Source organism: Delphinapterus leucas, chromosome 5, assembly GCF_059928025.1.
Source record: "Delphinapterus leucas isolate spDelLeu-1000000601 "Yukka" chromosome 5, BTC_Dleu_Yukka2, whole genome shotgun sequence".
Classification (NCBI taxonomy): Eukaryota; Metazoa; Chordata; class Mammalia; order Artiodactyla; family Monodontidae; genus Delphinapterus; species Delphinapterus leucas.
The window spans coordinates 18724154-18741089 of record NC_143133.1 but is presented as its reverse complement, the minus strand read 5'-3'; the positions used below and the strand labels follow the sequence as shown (position 1 = coordinate 18741089).

The window sequence follows — 16936 nt, the reverse complement described above, 5'->3', positions numbered from 1 at the left end:
TTGCACAGCAAAGGAAACCATAAACAAGACCAAAGACAACCCTCAGAATGAGAGAAAATATTTGCAAATGAAGCAACTGTCTAAAGATTAATCTCCAAAATGTACAAGCAGCTCTTGCAGCTGAATAACAAAAAAACAAACAACCCAATCCAAAAATGGGCAGAAGACCTAAATAGGCATTTCTCCAAAGAAGATATACAGATTGCCAACAAACACACATGAAAGAACACTCAACATCATTAATCATTAGAGAAATGCAAATCAAAACTACAATGAGATATCATCTCACACCGGTCAGAATGGCCATCATCAAAAAATCTAGAAACAATAAATGCTGGAGGGGGTGTGGAGAAAAGGGAACACTCTTGCACTGCTGCTGCGAATGTGAATTGGTACAGCCACTATGGAGAATATTATGGAGGTTCCTTAAAAAACTACAAATAGAACTACCATATGACCCAGCAATCCCACTACTGGGCATATACCCTGAGAAAACCATAGTTCAAAGAGTCAGGTACCAAAATATTCATTGCAGCTCTATTTACAATAGCCAGGAGATGGAAACAACCTAAGTGTCCATCATCGGATGAATGGAGAAAGAAGATGTGGCACAGATATACAATGGAATATTATTCAGCCATAAAAAGAAACGAAATTGAGCTATTCGTAATGAGGTGGATAGACCTAGAGTCTGTCATACAGAGTGAAGTAAGTCAGAAAGAGAAAGACAAATACCGTATGCTAACACATATATATGGAATTTAAGAAAAAAAATGTCATGAAGAACCTAGGTGTAAGACAGGAATAAAAACACAGACCTACTAGAGAATGGACTTGAGGATATGGGGAGGGGGAAGGGTAAGCTGTGAGAAAGCAAGAGAGATGCATGGACATATATACACTACCAAACGTAAGGTAGATAGCTAGTGGGAAGCAGCCGCATAGCACAGGGAGATCAGCTAGGTGCTTTGTGACCCCCTGGAGGGGTGGGATAGAGAGGGTGGGAGGGAGGGAGATGCAAGAGGGAAGAGATATGGGAACATATGTATATATATAACTGATTCATTTTGTTGTAAAGCAGAAACTAACACACCATTGAAATGCAATTATACTCCAATAAAGATGTTAAAAAAAAAAGATCTTTTCTGACCCACCTCCTAGGGTAATGAAAATAAAAAAATAAGTAAATGAGACATAATTAAACTTAAAAGCTTTTACATAGCAAAGGAAACCATAAGCAAGACAAAAAGTCAACCCTCAGAATGGGAGAAAATATTTGCAAATGAAGCTACCAACCAGGGATTAACCTCCAAACTATACAAACAGCACATGCAGCTCAGTATCAAAAAAACCCCAAACAATCCAATGAAAAAATGGGCAGAAGACCTAAATAGTTCTCCAAAGAAGACAGATGGCTAACAAACACATGAAAAGATGATCAACATCACTAATTTTTAGAGAAATGCAAATCAAAACTATAATGAGGTATCGCCTCACACCAGTCAAAATGGGCATCATCAAGAAGTCTACAAACAATAAATGCTGGAGAGGGTGTGGAGAAAAGGGAATCCTCCTATACTGTTGCTGGGAATGTAAGTTGGTACGGTCACTATAGAGAACAGTTTGGAGGTTCCTTAAAAAACTAAATATAGAATTACTATATGATCCAGCAATCCACTCCTGGGCATATATCCAAAGAAAAGCATGATTCGAAAAGATACATACAACCAGTATTCATTGCAATGCTATTTACATGCCAAGACATGAAAGCAACCTAAATTTCCATGGGCAGATGAACAGATAAAGAAGATGTGGTATATATATATATATATATATATATATATATATATATATACACAATGACTATTACTCAGCCATAAAAAAAGAATGAAATAATGCCATTTGCATGGATGGACCTAGACATTATCATGCTAAATGAAGTCAGACAAAGACAATATCATACGATGTCACTTATGTGTGAAATGTTAAAAAAAAAAAAAGAGAGACAAATGAACTTATTTGCAAATCAGAAACAGAATCACAGACTTTGAAAGCAGACTTATGGTTGCCAGGTGGGGGAAACGTCGGGGGGGAGGGATAAATTAGAAGTTTTGGATTAACATATACACACCACTATATATAAAATAATCACCAGGGACCTACTGTATAGCACAGGGAACTCTGCTCAATATTCTTTAATAACTTAAATGGGAAAAGAATTTGAAGAAGAATAGATAGATGTATATGTATAACGGAATCACTTTGCTGTACACCTTTAAACTAACACAACATTGTTAATCAACTATACTCCAAAATAAAATAATAATTAGGAAAAAAAAAGTTTTGTTGTTTAAGCTATCCAGTCTATGGTATTTTTGTTATAGCAGCATGAATGGACTAAGACACCATGTCAGCGCCTTTCTGAACTCTGTGCATTTATATATGCAATTCTATTTTCTCAGTCTGTTTTTCTACCCCACCTCCCTTCCCCACCCTGGTTTTTGTTTTGTTTTGTTTTGTTTTTGTTTTGCCTCGAATCTCCTACTCCTTCTTCAAGACCCAGTTTAAATGTTACTTCGAAGGAGGAGTCTTTAGGGGCTTTTTAAAGGTGAAGTTAATTGTTAACAATCTGTTATATGACTACTTTCCCAAATGGATAGTAAGCTACAGGACATCAGGGATACTGTCTTATTAATCTTTGTATTCTTAGCACCTGGCTCAGAGTAGGAGCTTAATGAGTATTGAATGAGTGGAATATCTTAACAGCTTGTTAGAAACAGAGTTCGTCTTCCTAATTAAATACAGCCATTTATAATTTTTTTGTAGTCATAAAATAATACTTAGGAATACTTAGGTTACTCTGACATTTTTAAGGACTGGATAAGTGTTTTTTGGATTAAATAAGTATCCAAATGATCAACAACGTCTTAGAAATGACTTTAAAAATATCTTTCTAAGATATCCCATGCTCTTGGATTGGAAGAATTAATATTGTTAAAATGGCCATACTACCCAAAGTGATCTACAGATTTAATGTGATCCATATCTAATTACCCATGACATTTTTCACAGAACCAGAAAAATCCCAAAATTCATATGGAACCATAAAAGACCCAGAATTGCCAATGCAATCCTCAGGAAAAAGAACAAAGCAGGAGGTATAACCCTGCCAGACTTCAGACAATACTACAAAGCTATAGTCATCAAAACAGCATGGTATTGGCACAAAAACAGAAATATGGAACAGAACAGAGAGCCCAGAAATAAACCCACATACCTACGGTCAATTAATCTTTGATAAAGAAGGCAAGAATATACAATGGGAAAAAAACAGTCTCTTCAGCAAATGATGCTGGCAAAGTAGGAGAGCCAGATGTAAATCAATGAAATTAGAACACTCCCTCATACCATAGCACCACTATTCACAACAGCCAAGACTAGGAAACAACCTAAATGTCCATTGACAGATGAATGGATAAAGAAGATGTGGTACATATGTATAATAGAATACTACTCAGCCATAAAAAGAACAAAATAATGCCATTTGCAGCAACATGGATGCAATTATGGATTATCATACTAAGTAAGTCAAAAAGAGAAAGATAAATACCATATATCACTTATGCGTGGAATCTAAAATATGACACAAATGAATCTGTCTATGAAACAGAAACAGACTCATGAACATAGAGAACAGACTGGTGGTTGCCAAGGCGGAAAGGGTTGGGGGAGAGATGGAGTGGGAGGTTGGGGTTAACAGATGTAAGCTTTTATATGTACAGGGGATAAACAACAAGGTCCTAATATATAGCATAGAGTACTATACTCAATATCCTATGATAAACAGTAATGGAAAAGAATATTTAAAAAAGAATATATATATATGACTGAATCACTTTGCTGTACAGCAGAAATTACCACAACATTGTAAATCAAGCATATGTCAATAAAAAAATATTGATCAGAGTAAATTAAAAAAATCTTTCTCTAATTCTTTGAGCATATCAAAATTCTACACTTTATTTTTCTCTAGACAGAACATTTAGAAAGCAATTTATAAAGCAGAAACAACTTACTTTATTTCGATCTTGTACAACCAATATTTTTCTAGTATTTTCATCAAATACAGCTCCTGTTGCGGGGGGGAAGATAATTGAGAAATATGAATTTCATTCACCTCAGACTACTCCCACACTATTACCTGTGGTCATCAAAATCCTACCCATCCCTGAGGGCCTGCTTCAAATAACCACCTCATTCATGAAGAGTTGTAAATTTCTCCAGCAAGAAATCAGTTGCTCAGTTATCTAGGTTCTTTTAACAACTTAGGAGTACCAATGATGATTCTAGCATATGCTAACTCGTAGGATAATCATTTGCATCTCTTTCTCTAGATCATCTATTCCTGACAGTATAAATAATCTTTCTATCCTTTTTTAGCGTTTAGTGTCCAATTTTATTTTTTTTAAATTAAGTTTTATTGGAGTATAGTTGCTTTACAATGTTGTGTTAGTTTCTACTGTACAGCAAAATGAATCAGCTATACGTATACATATATCCCCTTTTTTTGGATTTCCTTCCCATTTAGGTCACCACAGAGCACTGAGTAGAGTTCCCTGTGCTATACAGTAGGTTCTCATTAGTTATCTATTTTTATGCTAGTATCAATAGTGTATATGTGTCAGTCCCAGTCTCCCAATTCATCCCACCCCCCTCCCCGCTTCCTCCTTTGGTGTCTATATGTTTGTTCTCTATGTCTGCGTCTCTATTTCTGTTTTGCAAATAAGATCATCTAATAGTGTCCAATTTTAAATGCCTAAAAAGATTTATTGAGTTAATGAATTGACTTTTCCATTCTCATTTTTATTCCTTGAATCACTATGTATAAGCATGGGTTGTGCTCCCTGATGATCCAAATCTCAAATATCTAAATATTCAGTTCAAGACCTCCTCCTTAAAGCACTTAAATTTCTTTACCATGTTATGTACACAATGTTATAACTTACCAATATATTGCTTTGGAATATTCAAGTTCTAGTCCATTGCTTTCATTTACTCATTCATTATATACATTGCCCAGTGTACTAGGCATTTTACTAGATGTTAGGATCTCAAAAATAAGTTTTTGTTTTTGTTTTTTCTCTCTTTGGGTAATCCTAGGTCAAAAATACAAATGACACTAACGATTTGTATTAGGTCCCTTTAAATGCTTTAATTTTAAAATTATTTGTATTTACATAATGTGGGAAGATACTGTTAAAAACATATTTTCCGGGCTTTACTGGTGGGGCAGTGGTTGGGGGTCCGCCTGACAATGCAGGGGACGTGGGTTCGTGCCCCGGTCCGGGAGGATCCCACATGCCGCGGGGCGGCTGGGCCCGTGAGCCATGGCCACTGGGCCTGCGCATCCGGAGCCTGCGCTCCGCGGCGGGAGAGGCCACGGCAGTGAGAGGCCCACGTACCGCAAAAAAAACAAAAACAAACAACAAAACCCCCATATTTTCCACTTACTCATCCATTCTTTTAATATTAACCGAGCTCCTATATATAATACATACAGGTTCTATGTATAGCATATTAATTGAGATCCTATTATGTGTCAGGTACTTTTCTAGGTGCTAGGGATACAGTGGTGAACAAAACAAAATTCCCCATCGTTACAGGGTTCGCGTTCCGGTGTGTGTTTGAGGAGGTGACAAATAAATAAAAAATTAATTACATAGAACATGAGATGGTGATAAAGGTAAAGGTAAAATATAGTAGGGAATAGATATGTGCAACACAAGGAAGAACTATGTTCTCTGAAATTAAAACACCACATTTTAGTATTTCAAAGCCAAGAAGGGAAACCACAAAGTGAGATATAATTTAATGTTGGATTCTATTAGAAAATATAAACTGTAATTTAATTGGACTTTACAAGGGATAGAATGCCAGGAAAACCTATTCTTAAATTTTAATAATTTGTGATTGCTCAAATTGAACTTTTTCCTAATTCACTATAAACATGAGCCAAAATCAGCACTGCTAAACACAATGTGAGCGACCCCTGTTGGTCACAACATAAAAGTTAAATAAAGCCTAAGAGATCAGGGATTAAACAGAGGTTATTATTATATTATAATTAGTCAGGTACTGTACTAAGTGCCTTAGGTGCATTATCTCAGCTATTCCTCATAATAATCCTGTGAGTGGTATAATTTTGAGCACCCAAGTTCACACAGCCGTAAAACTGACGTCCTGTCTGGGTCCCAAGCAGGTATTCTTCTCACTGTGCGACACTGCCCCTTCACCACGCTACAACTGCCTTTTCAGAGGGCTGACACTGCCAACTGAAGATCTACCCAACCATTCATTTGAGAAATATTTATTGAGCACCTACTTTATACCAGACACTGTGTTTAGCCTGAGGATAAAATGGTAAACAAGACAGATAAAATACCTGCCTTCCTGGAGTTTATATTATTGTGGGGTCGATTAAGTATATGACATAATTTCAAACTGTGTAAGTACTATAAAGAAAAAGAGGATAAAGGGACAAAGGATGATGGGACTGGCAGGTGGGAGGACTCTATTTTATACAGTAAGGTCAGGAGCTTTCCTGAGGAGATGTTTCAGCTCTAAAGAGCTCGATAAACAAAGCCCTGGGGAAGAGCACTGCTGGAAGAGGAGCCAGTAGGTTTAAAGGCTCTGAGGCAGATAAAAACTTGCTGCATGAAGAACAGAAAGAGAGCCATAGCTCACTCCATTCCAGTGTAGGGGAGGAAAGATTTTTTTCTTCTACCCACTTAGGTTCTGCGTCTGGGACCTGTGAGTTGAACTGACAAAGTACAGATAAATGGATAAGAAGTATATAAATTTTATTTGATGTTAATAATTTTACGTGGCCTGAGTAGGGGTGGAGAACTTCATAGAAAGAAGTGAAGATCCCCCCAAAGTGTTAGACACAGGGGTTTATGTTCCATTTTAAGAAAGAGGGATAAATTGTGCAGAAATGACAAGAGGAAAAGGGGTGTGGGCTAAGGAAGGTAAACTGTGAAAAAGTGACTAGGAACTATTTGGGGAACTAACAGAATATAATGGCTGTTTCCACGAGGTTTGCACAGATTCATCTCTGTGCCAACTCCCCAGCTCCGGTGACAAGAATGTTCTCCTCTTCATGGTAGAAAAGCTCAGAATGATCAACGTGCCAAAGGGGCACTTGGGGTGGCGGGCTGTGACTCCCTTCACCAGCTATGCCTTCTGCAGCTTATAAACAAGTGTCAGCTATTCTCTCTTCACCTAAAAACTCTGTACCTTCCCAGAAGAATTCCTCACACCACCTCCTGATCCCAACAGCCACTTCAAATCCTAGCTGGCCTTCAAGACTCTCATCAAGTTTCCGACCTCTCATTCCCTGAACTCCTGTGGCGTATCTTAACTCTAATATACCATACTGTACTTGATTATAAACAAGTTCTTCATAGGATACTCTTTACGCATATATTACCAATTCTGTAGTACTAACTGGAAACTCTGCTTTGGAAGTCTGTACCAATGAATTGATAATTATCTCTATGTCTTTCCCATGAAGTGTGAGGCTGCCATCAAATTTTCAACTGGTCTTTTGAAGTAGAGCTGAATGGGAAGTTGCTGAATTGCCTCTACTTGCTAGAGGGGAGGGAGACCGTGGACAGAGAAAACATTAGAAATCCTTGAACAACTCCTTTAAGAGACTTCAAAGATGCAAACTACCTTTAAAAACTCTTGTAAATTATATAAAGGCAAATAATACTATTATTAATAAATTACTAATAATACATATTACTGCTTTATTTCATAGTAAGTCATAAGGATTCTTTCCTATTTTTGTTTTTTGGGAAATCTAGTTTTCTTAACCCTGGTTCTCAAAGGATAGTCCTAGGACCAGCATCAACACTAGCAGCTGTAGCAGCAGAGCACTTATTAGAAAAAGCAATTCTCAGGCCCCACCCCAGACCAACTGAATTAGAAACTCTTGGGGCTGGGGCCCAGCAATCTGTTTTAACAAGCCCTCCCGGTGATTCTGATGCACTCTCTACAATGTGAGAACTCCTGTCTTCACCTAAAGCAAGTCTTCTCTCAAGACTCTCTCTGAAGCTAACCAGTGACTTCAAAATTCTGTATTTAAATTATGCTATTTTAAAACAACTGTTTGGCACAATGACTTAATGTAAATGTCTCTAAGAAGTAATGTTCAAATCACTGAAAAACTGGTTTGCTTTGCCTTCAATTCAACTTAAAAGTTATCTTTTATTTTACTAAATCACATAATTAGTACTAATATGTTTTACCATAATGAAATGAATCTATCCCCGATCCCAATTCATTGTTACTATTTCAGTAGTGAAGTTCACATATCCATGAAAAACATGTTCAAACATATCCTTTGAAAAACTAAACTTGCTTGTTCTCTGTGCTGCCCTCTGCTGATTCATAAGGCAAACTTCACCTATTTAAAGTATCAATACCAGCTGCAGTTCCAAGGACAATCATTTAATCAACTTATTCATTCCACATGAACCAACTACTGGCTCATCTGTAAGAAGAAACTGGGTGAACCTTTAAAAAGTTAATTGTGATTAACATTAGTTTGAAACAGACCTGCAACTCCCACTTGATGTGTAGCATATCCTGGTAATCTGCTGGGCCCCTCTCCCAGCCACAGAGTCAGCGTGGATGAGTCCGATTCTGCGTGGTGAAAGCAGAAGCCCAGGGAAGCGGCAGGGGCAATAAATCGACTTTGGAGGATGGGAATGTGCAGCCATACTGCTACTCTACCTTCTGATCTCCATTTCTGTATTGCAGCTAAAACACAGAAGATAAACATCTGTAAATATTTTCCAGTGAGAGGAATGGAATAAAGTAAAACTCATCTCTGGGTGTCACCTCCTCCAGGAAGCCAAGTTTAAGCTCCACTTCCCTTACTAGTTAGCTCTCTTTGGGGGCGGGCGGGCGGCACGGGGGAATTGCAAAATGTACTGTTCACATACACCAGCAGCACGTAAACTACCACGTTTTATTATAATTATATATGATTTTTCCACCAGACTGAATTCCTCGAAAATAAAGTCAATATAGTGATGATCTTTATATATCACCTGACACAATACCTGGCACATAACTGGTGCTCAATAATTGTATTAAAATGAACAAATAAACTGATTTAAATAAAACACCATTTCATTGTTGTTCCTTTTAACAATCTTGGTTTTCATCTTTATAAATGACTATTATGGGCTTTTATTTACTCTTCCTTTAAAAGTCCTGTCTCTCATATATATATGTGTGTGTGTGTATATATATATATATATATACACACACACATATATTTTTGGTTTATACATTTCAAAGTGAAAAATATAACTTTGTTAAATAATGTATGGTAGTTCTAGAAAATTTTCAAAATAAAGTACAATGAAGAAATCAAAACTTCACATTAGCACACAGATAAATTTAAAATCGACATTTTTTGCATGAATATAATTTTGGAATTGACATACCATATATAATTTACAACATTTTTTTTTACTACATATTATAAATGTTTTGCTATGCCATTAAAATTCTTTAACGAACACACATTTTTAATGGCTGTGTAATTCTCCTCATATAGGTCTACCATAAACTACTTAACTGACCTCCTACTTTTGGACATTTAGATTGTTTCTAACTTTCCTTTATTACAAATTATACCATAACAAACATTAAAATAGATTTTCGGTCTTTGACTTTAAATTCTCTTACTTTATTACTTGAGATTGAGCCAGGGAAAAAAAGATGCTAACATTTATATGGACCTTACTAAATTCCAGACATTTTAGATACACTGTTTCATTAAGTTCTCACAACATGAAAGGCAGGTATTATCACCCCTAATTTATAGGTGAAGAAATGAATACTTCCACAGTTTTAGAAAAACTTTTCAGATCACTTTCTCCATCCACCATCGCGATCTTTACAACAATCCTGTAAAGTGTGTGTGGAGAGAGGGGGAAGACTTGATTATTTAATGGTTAGATTCCTTTCCCTCCTCTTCTATGGCCTCTGCAGTAAGCATCTCCTGGTTAAGGACCATCTTGCTCTACCTTTTTGAAGTCAGTGTGCCTAACACAGTGACAGACAATATGGGAGCCTTAATTTAACGTACCTTTTGATTTGGGGCTGTGGCGCCCCTTCAGATCCTTCTCACATCAATCCTTCTCTGATTAAATCTTTTTAAAAACTGACAGAATTACATAAAGTGAAATGCACAAACCTTAAGTGAACATTTGGTGAGTTTTGACCTATGCATACATCTGTGCCACCCACGCTCCAGTCAAGATTACTGAACATTTCTATCACCCCAGAAAGTCCCCGTGTCCTCCTTCCCAATCATTCCAATCAAACGAAAAAGCTTAAGTTCTACAAGTATAGTCACTTGTTTGCTATTTTTTCTCTTTACACTCTGGCTTGGAGAATCTGTCCACTGCTACTGCTTCAGCTAACAACTACGCAAGGGTGGCTGCCTAGTCCTGGCCTCACTGAACACTGAATTTTTCTGCTCTTCAGCTGCTCGCATCTTCTGAAGGCTGCTGCCTCAAACTTCACACCTATGTTCAAAACTGATTCCTACACCAGCCACCTTAGTTTTGCTTACAGGCATTTTTCTGGCTCCAATGCTCAAAGCCCAAGAATCCTTTTTAAAATGCTTTCTTTCTTCTCTGTTTCACTAATAAACTTTAATGCTTCTTCCTCCTCTTTCTCTCATTCCTCTGCTCAGATCCAGCCCTCAAAGTGAGCTCACATACCACCTCTTTGACAATAAGCTTTCCTCACATGCTTTCCAAATGTGAACCTAAGGACTACTTTCTAGTAGGTTTACTAGAACTTACTACACATTACCCGATGACACCTGTTACTGTTTTTCTAATCCTAATTAATATTTTGTGCATTTGCAATCATCCAGGTTAACATGAGATTATGCACTGGGGCTCAATTCCTATTCAATGACTGGCTTGTCTAAAGTCACACAGCTAGTGAGCGGCACAGCAAAAACCAGAACAAGTGTTATTTCCCCACTGATGCAGATATATGTGAAGCTTAGCAACATGTTACCTCTTCATCCATCTAACTTTAGTTATCAATAACAGGAACAGTAAAAGAATAGACCTCACGTGCAAAGGTGCAAAACAACTATTGCTAATACATTATAGGCAATCAGTTCTATTTACTTGAAAAGAAAGAATACATTTAGACTTCCTACCAGGCTTTCTTCTCAGATAATTTTAAGATTCTTTTTATAGGCAATACCATTCACTTTTGTTTGACTCAATAACAAAAAAAGCAGCAATAGCTCTTATAGTGCAGCCAAGAACAAATTCTAGAGCCAGGGGAAGTTAATCTGTCTCTTAGTACCATCATCTTTGAAATGGGGATAATAACAGTACCTACCTCACAGGTATGAGGATTAAATGAATCAATACTTTTGAAGTTCTTAAAACAGTGTCTAGCACTTAGTAAGTACAAAAGAATTTATTAAAAAGATACAGAAGAATATGGTACTTCAGAGTTTATAAATTAGTTTCATGTAATTTATCTTTGATTACCATATCTATCCAGTAAAGTAGTTAGAGTAGGCATTATTCACATGAGCAACCTAAGAGGCAAATATTTTCAGTGGTGATTTTCCTAATGCCTCGTTAAGCATGTGGCAAAACCTGGGACTTGAAACCTGGATGTGTGACTCCAAATTCAACCCACTTTCTGCTTTGCCTTCCTCACTGAGGTAGTGCTTTAATCACTGACAACTAACAAGTGTGTACAATAAATACCTGTGTCTACCCACACAAACGTGCACATATTAGAGGATGAACATTTGATTCTCGTAGTGTTAACACTGTTGTACTTAGCAGCTGTTCCCGAGGAGAGGAAACAAGGTGAAGAGGTAAACAGTTTATAACTGAGGATGGTTGAAGATGAAAACGACTAGCTCAGTTATATTTCCATAGATGCTCACTTGCCATATTGCTCCATAGGATAAAGATTACTTTCAGTTTCCTCTAAGTGTGAGAGGATGAGTTTGCATGCTAGCTTTCAAGTTGATTATAAGGGCCCTCAGGGGCAGTGTGAAAAACAGGCTGCTCCGCCAAATCACGGGCTCTCAAAGTGAAGGCTCCTCCATCCAAGCTATCTTCTTATCACTGGCCTCAAGGTTCAAAGAGAGTGGCGAGTTTTCTCACTGGAGACTGAAACCACTCACCAATCTCCCCGGTGAATCACAAAAGGCTTGTTACTAAGGAAAAGCAAACTCTAGTTCTCGGCGCCACAGCTCCTGACCCAACTTGTGCACAAATACGACCACTCAGAACCTCTCTGGCCCACTCACTGTCCACCACCTGTACTAGAAAGTGCTACGGTTCTGCCTTGCGTAAACTGTCCGGCGAAACGAAGGGTCGGTAAGTGATAGTAAACGAGAGCGTAATAATATCAACAAACATTTACAGAGCGTTAAATACGTGGCAGATACCGTGCGAAGCACTTCATATGCATTATGCAATTTATCTCTCAGCCATCCCATGAGCTCCTATTACCTGGTTTTACAGATGAGAAAACGGTGGTTTACAGAACTTGCCCAAGGTCACACACTAGAAAGATGGCCAGAAACAAGGGCTGCCGATCCCAAAGTCTGAGCTCGTCACCATTTCACCCAACCGCCTCAGAAACCTCCCAGCCAAGGGCACAAGAACGAAAGGCACAAAACGGCTGCGGGTCGCGCACGCCCTCTCTCCTTCCCTCAGGCGCGACTCGGGGTTGGGGGCCGCGGTTACTTCCTTAGAAAGGCAGGGGAGCCTCGGACCAGGCGCACTTGCCCTGCAAAGCCCTCTGGAAGGCGACCGGGTCCAAGCGGTGCATTGCGTCCAGCCGCGCCAGGCGCACGGAGACGCCCCCGAATCTGTCAAGCTCGCCCCGCAGCTCGCCGGCTCCGGAGGGGGCGTCCCGAGCGCAACCCGGGCCGCCCGAGGCCCCACGGGGCCCTGCAAAGAGCACTGCGCGGCAGGCCCGCGCCAACACCGCACGCCAGCGACCCCCTCTCAGTAGCTGCGGCATCTCCGCACCGGCCCTCGTGGCCCACGCGGACGCTTCCAAATCACGCGGCCAGGGCGTGACGGCGCTACCGTAAGTTTTAGAAGAGTGTCACTCACGCATTCTCAGAGTTGAGCAGGGGTCTGCAGCGCTAGGTAGAGGAGACGGCGAAGTCCGGTCGACCGGCTCCTCTCAAGAATTTGCCCAGCTCAAGGAAAGCGACAGAACTTTCCCACCAGTCCCCTTCCCTCCCCTGTTCCCCCCACCCCCACCTCAGTTTAATTCAACAGACATTTTGTTCAGGGATAGAGAAGGAGGCGGAGATACGAAAAAGTCTTGTTTTTCAGGAATTTATAATCTAAATGAGGGTTCCGTCCACCTAATCCGTCTTCTGTGGGGAAAGTCAGAACGTCTTCCACATCTTCAACGACAGCGGATTCTGAAGACGCTATATTCTCCCACTCTTGCTGCGCTCCACTCAGGGGATTACGGCGTCGGACGGAGCCTCGCTGGTTTCTGCCCCGGAAGTTTTTCTCTCAGCGAAGCGCGCACGTTGAGCCGGCTTTACCGCTGCTTCTCTCGGGCTGTGTTCCGATCATGTCGTCCAAGAAGAACAGAAAACGGTTGAACCAAAGCGCCGGGAATGGTTCGCCCTCGGCCTCCGCTGCTTCCTTTTCTGCCGGGGCCACAGCTTCTGCCGTGGCGGCCGGGACACTGGTGGTGATCAACTTCTTAGAAAAGGGTAAAGAGTTCTGAGAGGGAGACCCGAGGCCGAGGGGGCGCCGCCCAAGAGGACGAAAACCTAGCGATTTTGCCTTGAGGTGTAAAGGTTTTTAAAAAGTTGGGTGAGGCAGAGGTGTGCGAGAGGCACAGAAGTATGTAAGACACTCGAAGCCGCGCCTGCACTAGAGAAGTTGGGCAGAAATGACTTAGTGGCTAAGTCAAGTCTTTTGTAAATTGCTTTGAATTTCTAAATTGCGCTTGAAACGGTTTTGCCTTATTTAAGATTAACGCCGTATTTAACTGCGAAGTCGCTCGTCTCTAGCGAGAATAGTATACCTATACTAAAAAACTGAAAGTCCAGTTCAGTACCGCTGTCGGTATGTCCTTCCTAAGAGACGTTAATGTGCCTTTAAAACTGAAAGGTGGCTTTTTTCCTACTACACGGGTTCTGGTATTTAATTAAACAGCTGTTAAGTGCGCACGGGTGCTAGCAGGAGCTTGGGTATTTCATGTATCTCATTTATTCTGCGCAGAGCTTTGGGAGATGGGTACTGTATTATTATGCTCATTTTACAGAGGAAGAAAAGTTAACGCTATTCCCCCCCCCCTTCCCCCCAGGTTACACAGGTCCTAACTAAATGGTAGAGACTTTTTTTGAGTCCAGATGTATTTGATTCTAAAGCCATGGACCTAGATCACAGCAACCTTGACTTGGGAGAACGGATTTAAGTGAAAAGCATTGAGTTGGTAAAGCTTTTAGCAGGCGTGATGTTTTGTAGCTTTGAAAAAGGGATCAGATTAACCTAGTGGCAAGATTTTATTTATGTCTAGTGCAGACCCTAAAGACAATCTTCCAGTTAACACAGTATTTTCAGGCTTTTTGGGGATCGGAGGACAACTTGTTCTGTTGGGCATATTCAGTCTCTTTTTCAACTGGATCCTTCCCATTGACATTTAAACCTACTGATTTCTCTTTCACTTTTTTTTTTTTTTCTTTTTGCGGTGCGTGGGCCTCTCACTGTTGTGGCCTCTCCCGTTGCGGAGCACAGGCTCCAGACGCGCAGGCTCAGCGGCCATGGCTCACGGGCCTAGCCGCTCCGCGGCATGTGGGATCTTCCCGGACCGGGCCACGAACCCGTGTCCGCTGCATGGGCAGGTGGACTCTCAACCACTGCGCCACCAGGGAAGCCCTTTCTCTTTCATCTTTAAACAAAAGCTCTGCACTTCTTATCACCACCCTCCACTGCAAGACTTCTTAAAAGGAGGAGTCCCTGCCTCCTCATCTCTCACTTACTCCATAGCTTATTCCTATTTGACATCCACCTCATTATTCCATGGAAACTGCCTGTACCCTGGTCACTGATGATCTCCACGTTGGTAAATCCAATGGATGGTTTTTCATTACTTACTTTACTTGACCCCTCAGCAGCTTTTGGTATTGTCAGCCATTTCTGTCTTCTTGAAACACTTTATTTCTTGACTTACCTGTCATCAAAATCAACGAGTTTTTCTCCTCCCTTTGGTTGGTACTTCATTAGTTCCCTTTGCAGGCTCACCCTCTTCCACCTAACCATCAGATGTAGAAGTTCCTTATTTCTTAGTCCTAAACCCTCTTTTTCTCTCTATAAATCTTCTTTCTTTGGCAAGTTCATCCAATGTCCAGCGTTTCCTTCCCATTTACCCTTATTATTTTCAGATTTGTATTTGTAATTTAGATTGTTCTGAGTCTTGATTTAATTGTCTTCTAGATCAATGCTTCTCAAACTCCATAGGGAAGGTTTAAAAATTTACAACACATCACAGATCAGCACTGTTGTAAAATATGATAAAAGTAAATTATTGGAAAAATAAGTTAAAAAAGAGAAATTTTTATTAGATTCAACAGATGTAAAATTACTCTGTCAAATTGCAATAAAAGCTTCTAAATGCATATTCTCATTTTTTCTACTTACTTCATCATGAACAGTATCAGATAGTTTGTGGACCACACTTTTTTTTAATTGAAATATAGTTGACGAACAGTATTAGTTTCAGGTGTAAGTCATAGTGATTCACTTTTAAATACATTAGGAAATGATCACCTTGATAAAGTCTAGTAACCAACCGTCTGTCACCATCCAAAGTTATTTCAGTATTGACTATATTCCTTATGCTGTACATTACTTCTCTGTGACTTACTTACTTTATAACTGGAAGTTTGTACCTCTTAATCGCCTTCCCCTGTGTGCCTAGCCCCCTCACCCTCCTCCCATCTAGCAAATATCCCTTTGTTCTTTGTATCTATGAGTCTGTTTCTGTTTGTTTTGTTTTTTAGATTCCACATATAAGTGAAATCATCTGATCCTGATCTTTCTCTGACTTATTTCACTTGGCATAACACCCTCTAGATCCATCCGTGTTGTTGCAAATGGGAAGATTTCATTCTTTTTTATGGCTGAGTAATATTTCATTGTAATATATATGTATAAAATTTATTTATGTATTTTGGATATTAACCCCTTATCAGATATATCATTTGCAGATATCTTCTCTCACTCAGTAGGCTCTCTTTTTGTTTTGTTGATGGTTTCCTTCATTGTGCAAAAGCTTTTTAGTTTGATGTAGTCTCATTTATTTTTGCTTTTGTTGCCCTTGCCTCAGGAGACAGATCCAAAAATACTGCTAAGACCAACTTCAAAGAGTTTACTGTATATATTTTTTCTAGGAGTTTTATGGTTTCAGGTCTTATATTTAAAGTCTTTAATCCATTTTGAGTTTATTTTGTACATGGTGTAAGAAAGTGATCCAGTTTGATTCTTTTGCACGTAGCTGTCCAGTTTTCCCAACACCATTTATTGAAGAGGCTCTCTTTTGCCCATTATATATTCTTGCCTCTTTTGTCATCAATTAATTTCCCCTATAGGTGTGGTTCATTTCTGAGCGCTCTATTCTGTTCCATTGATCTATGTGTCTGTTTTTGTGCCAGTACCATACTGTTCTAATTACTATAACTTTGCAGTATAGTTTGAAATCAGGGAGCATGCTACCTCCATCTTTGTTCTTTCTCAAGATTGCTGTGGCTATTCCAGTTCCATATGGATTTTAGGATCATTAGTTCTGGTTCTGTGGGAAATGCCATTAGTATTTTGAT

General features: G+C 39.4%; 2 protein-coding genes across 8 annotated transcripts in view; one reads left to right on the top strand and one right to left on the bottom strand.

Annotated features, from left to right (window-relative positions):
• The window catches only part of NUDT6 (nudix hydrolase 6), a 63119-nt gene extending 49976 nt beyond the window's left edge, over positions 1-13143 (bottom strand). For 4 of the 6 annotated variants that reach the window (XM_022596250.3, XM_089911530.1, XM_089911533.1 and 1 more), the window contains exons 1-3: positions 12870-13143; positions 8623-8826; positions 4077-4132 (exon numbers count right to left, since the gene is read on the bottom strand). In XM_022596250.3, the coding sequence (XP_022451958.1) occupies positions 4077-4132; positions 8623-8826; positions 12870-13107 (498 nt within the window). In that variant the 5' untranslated portion in view covers positions 13108-13143. Of the gene's footprint in view, positions 1-4076; positions 4133-8622; positions 8827-12590 lie in introns of those variants that run through there. The other 2 variants (XM_022596252.3, XM_022596253.3) reach the window with 2 other exon arrangements.
• A 247-nt stretch (positions 13144-13390) lies between these two features.
• Positions 13391-16936, top strand: part of AFG2A (AAA ATPase AFG2A) — a 334297-nt gene continuing 330751 nt past the window's right edge. For both annotated transcript variants that reach the window (XM_022596439.3, XM_022596442.3), the window contains exon 1: positions 13391-13825. In XM_022596439.3, the coding sequence (XP_022452147.2) occupies positions 13681-13825 (145 nt within the window). In that variant the 5' untranslated portion in view covers positions 13391-13680. The remainder of the gene's footprint in view (positions 13826-16936) is intronic.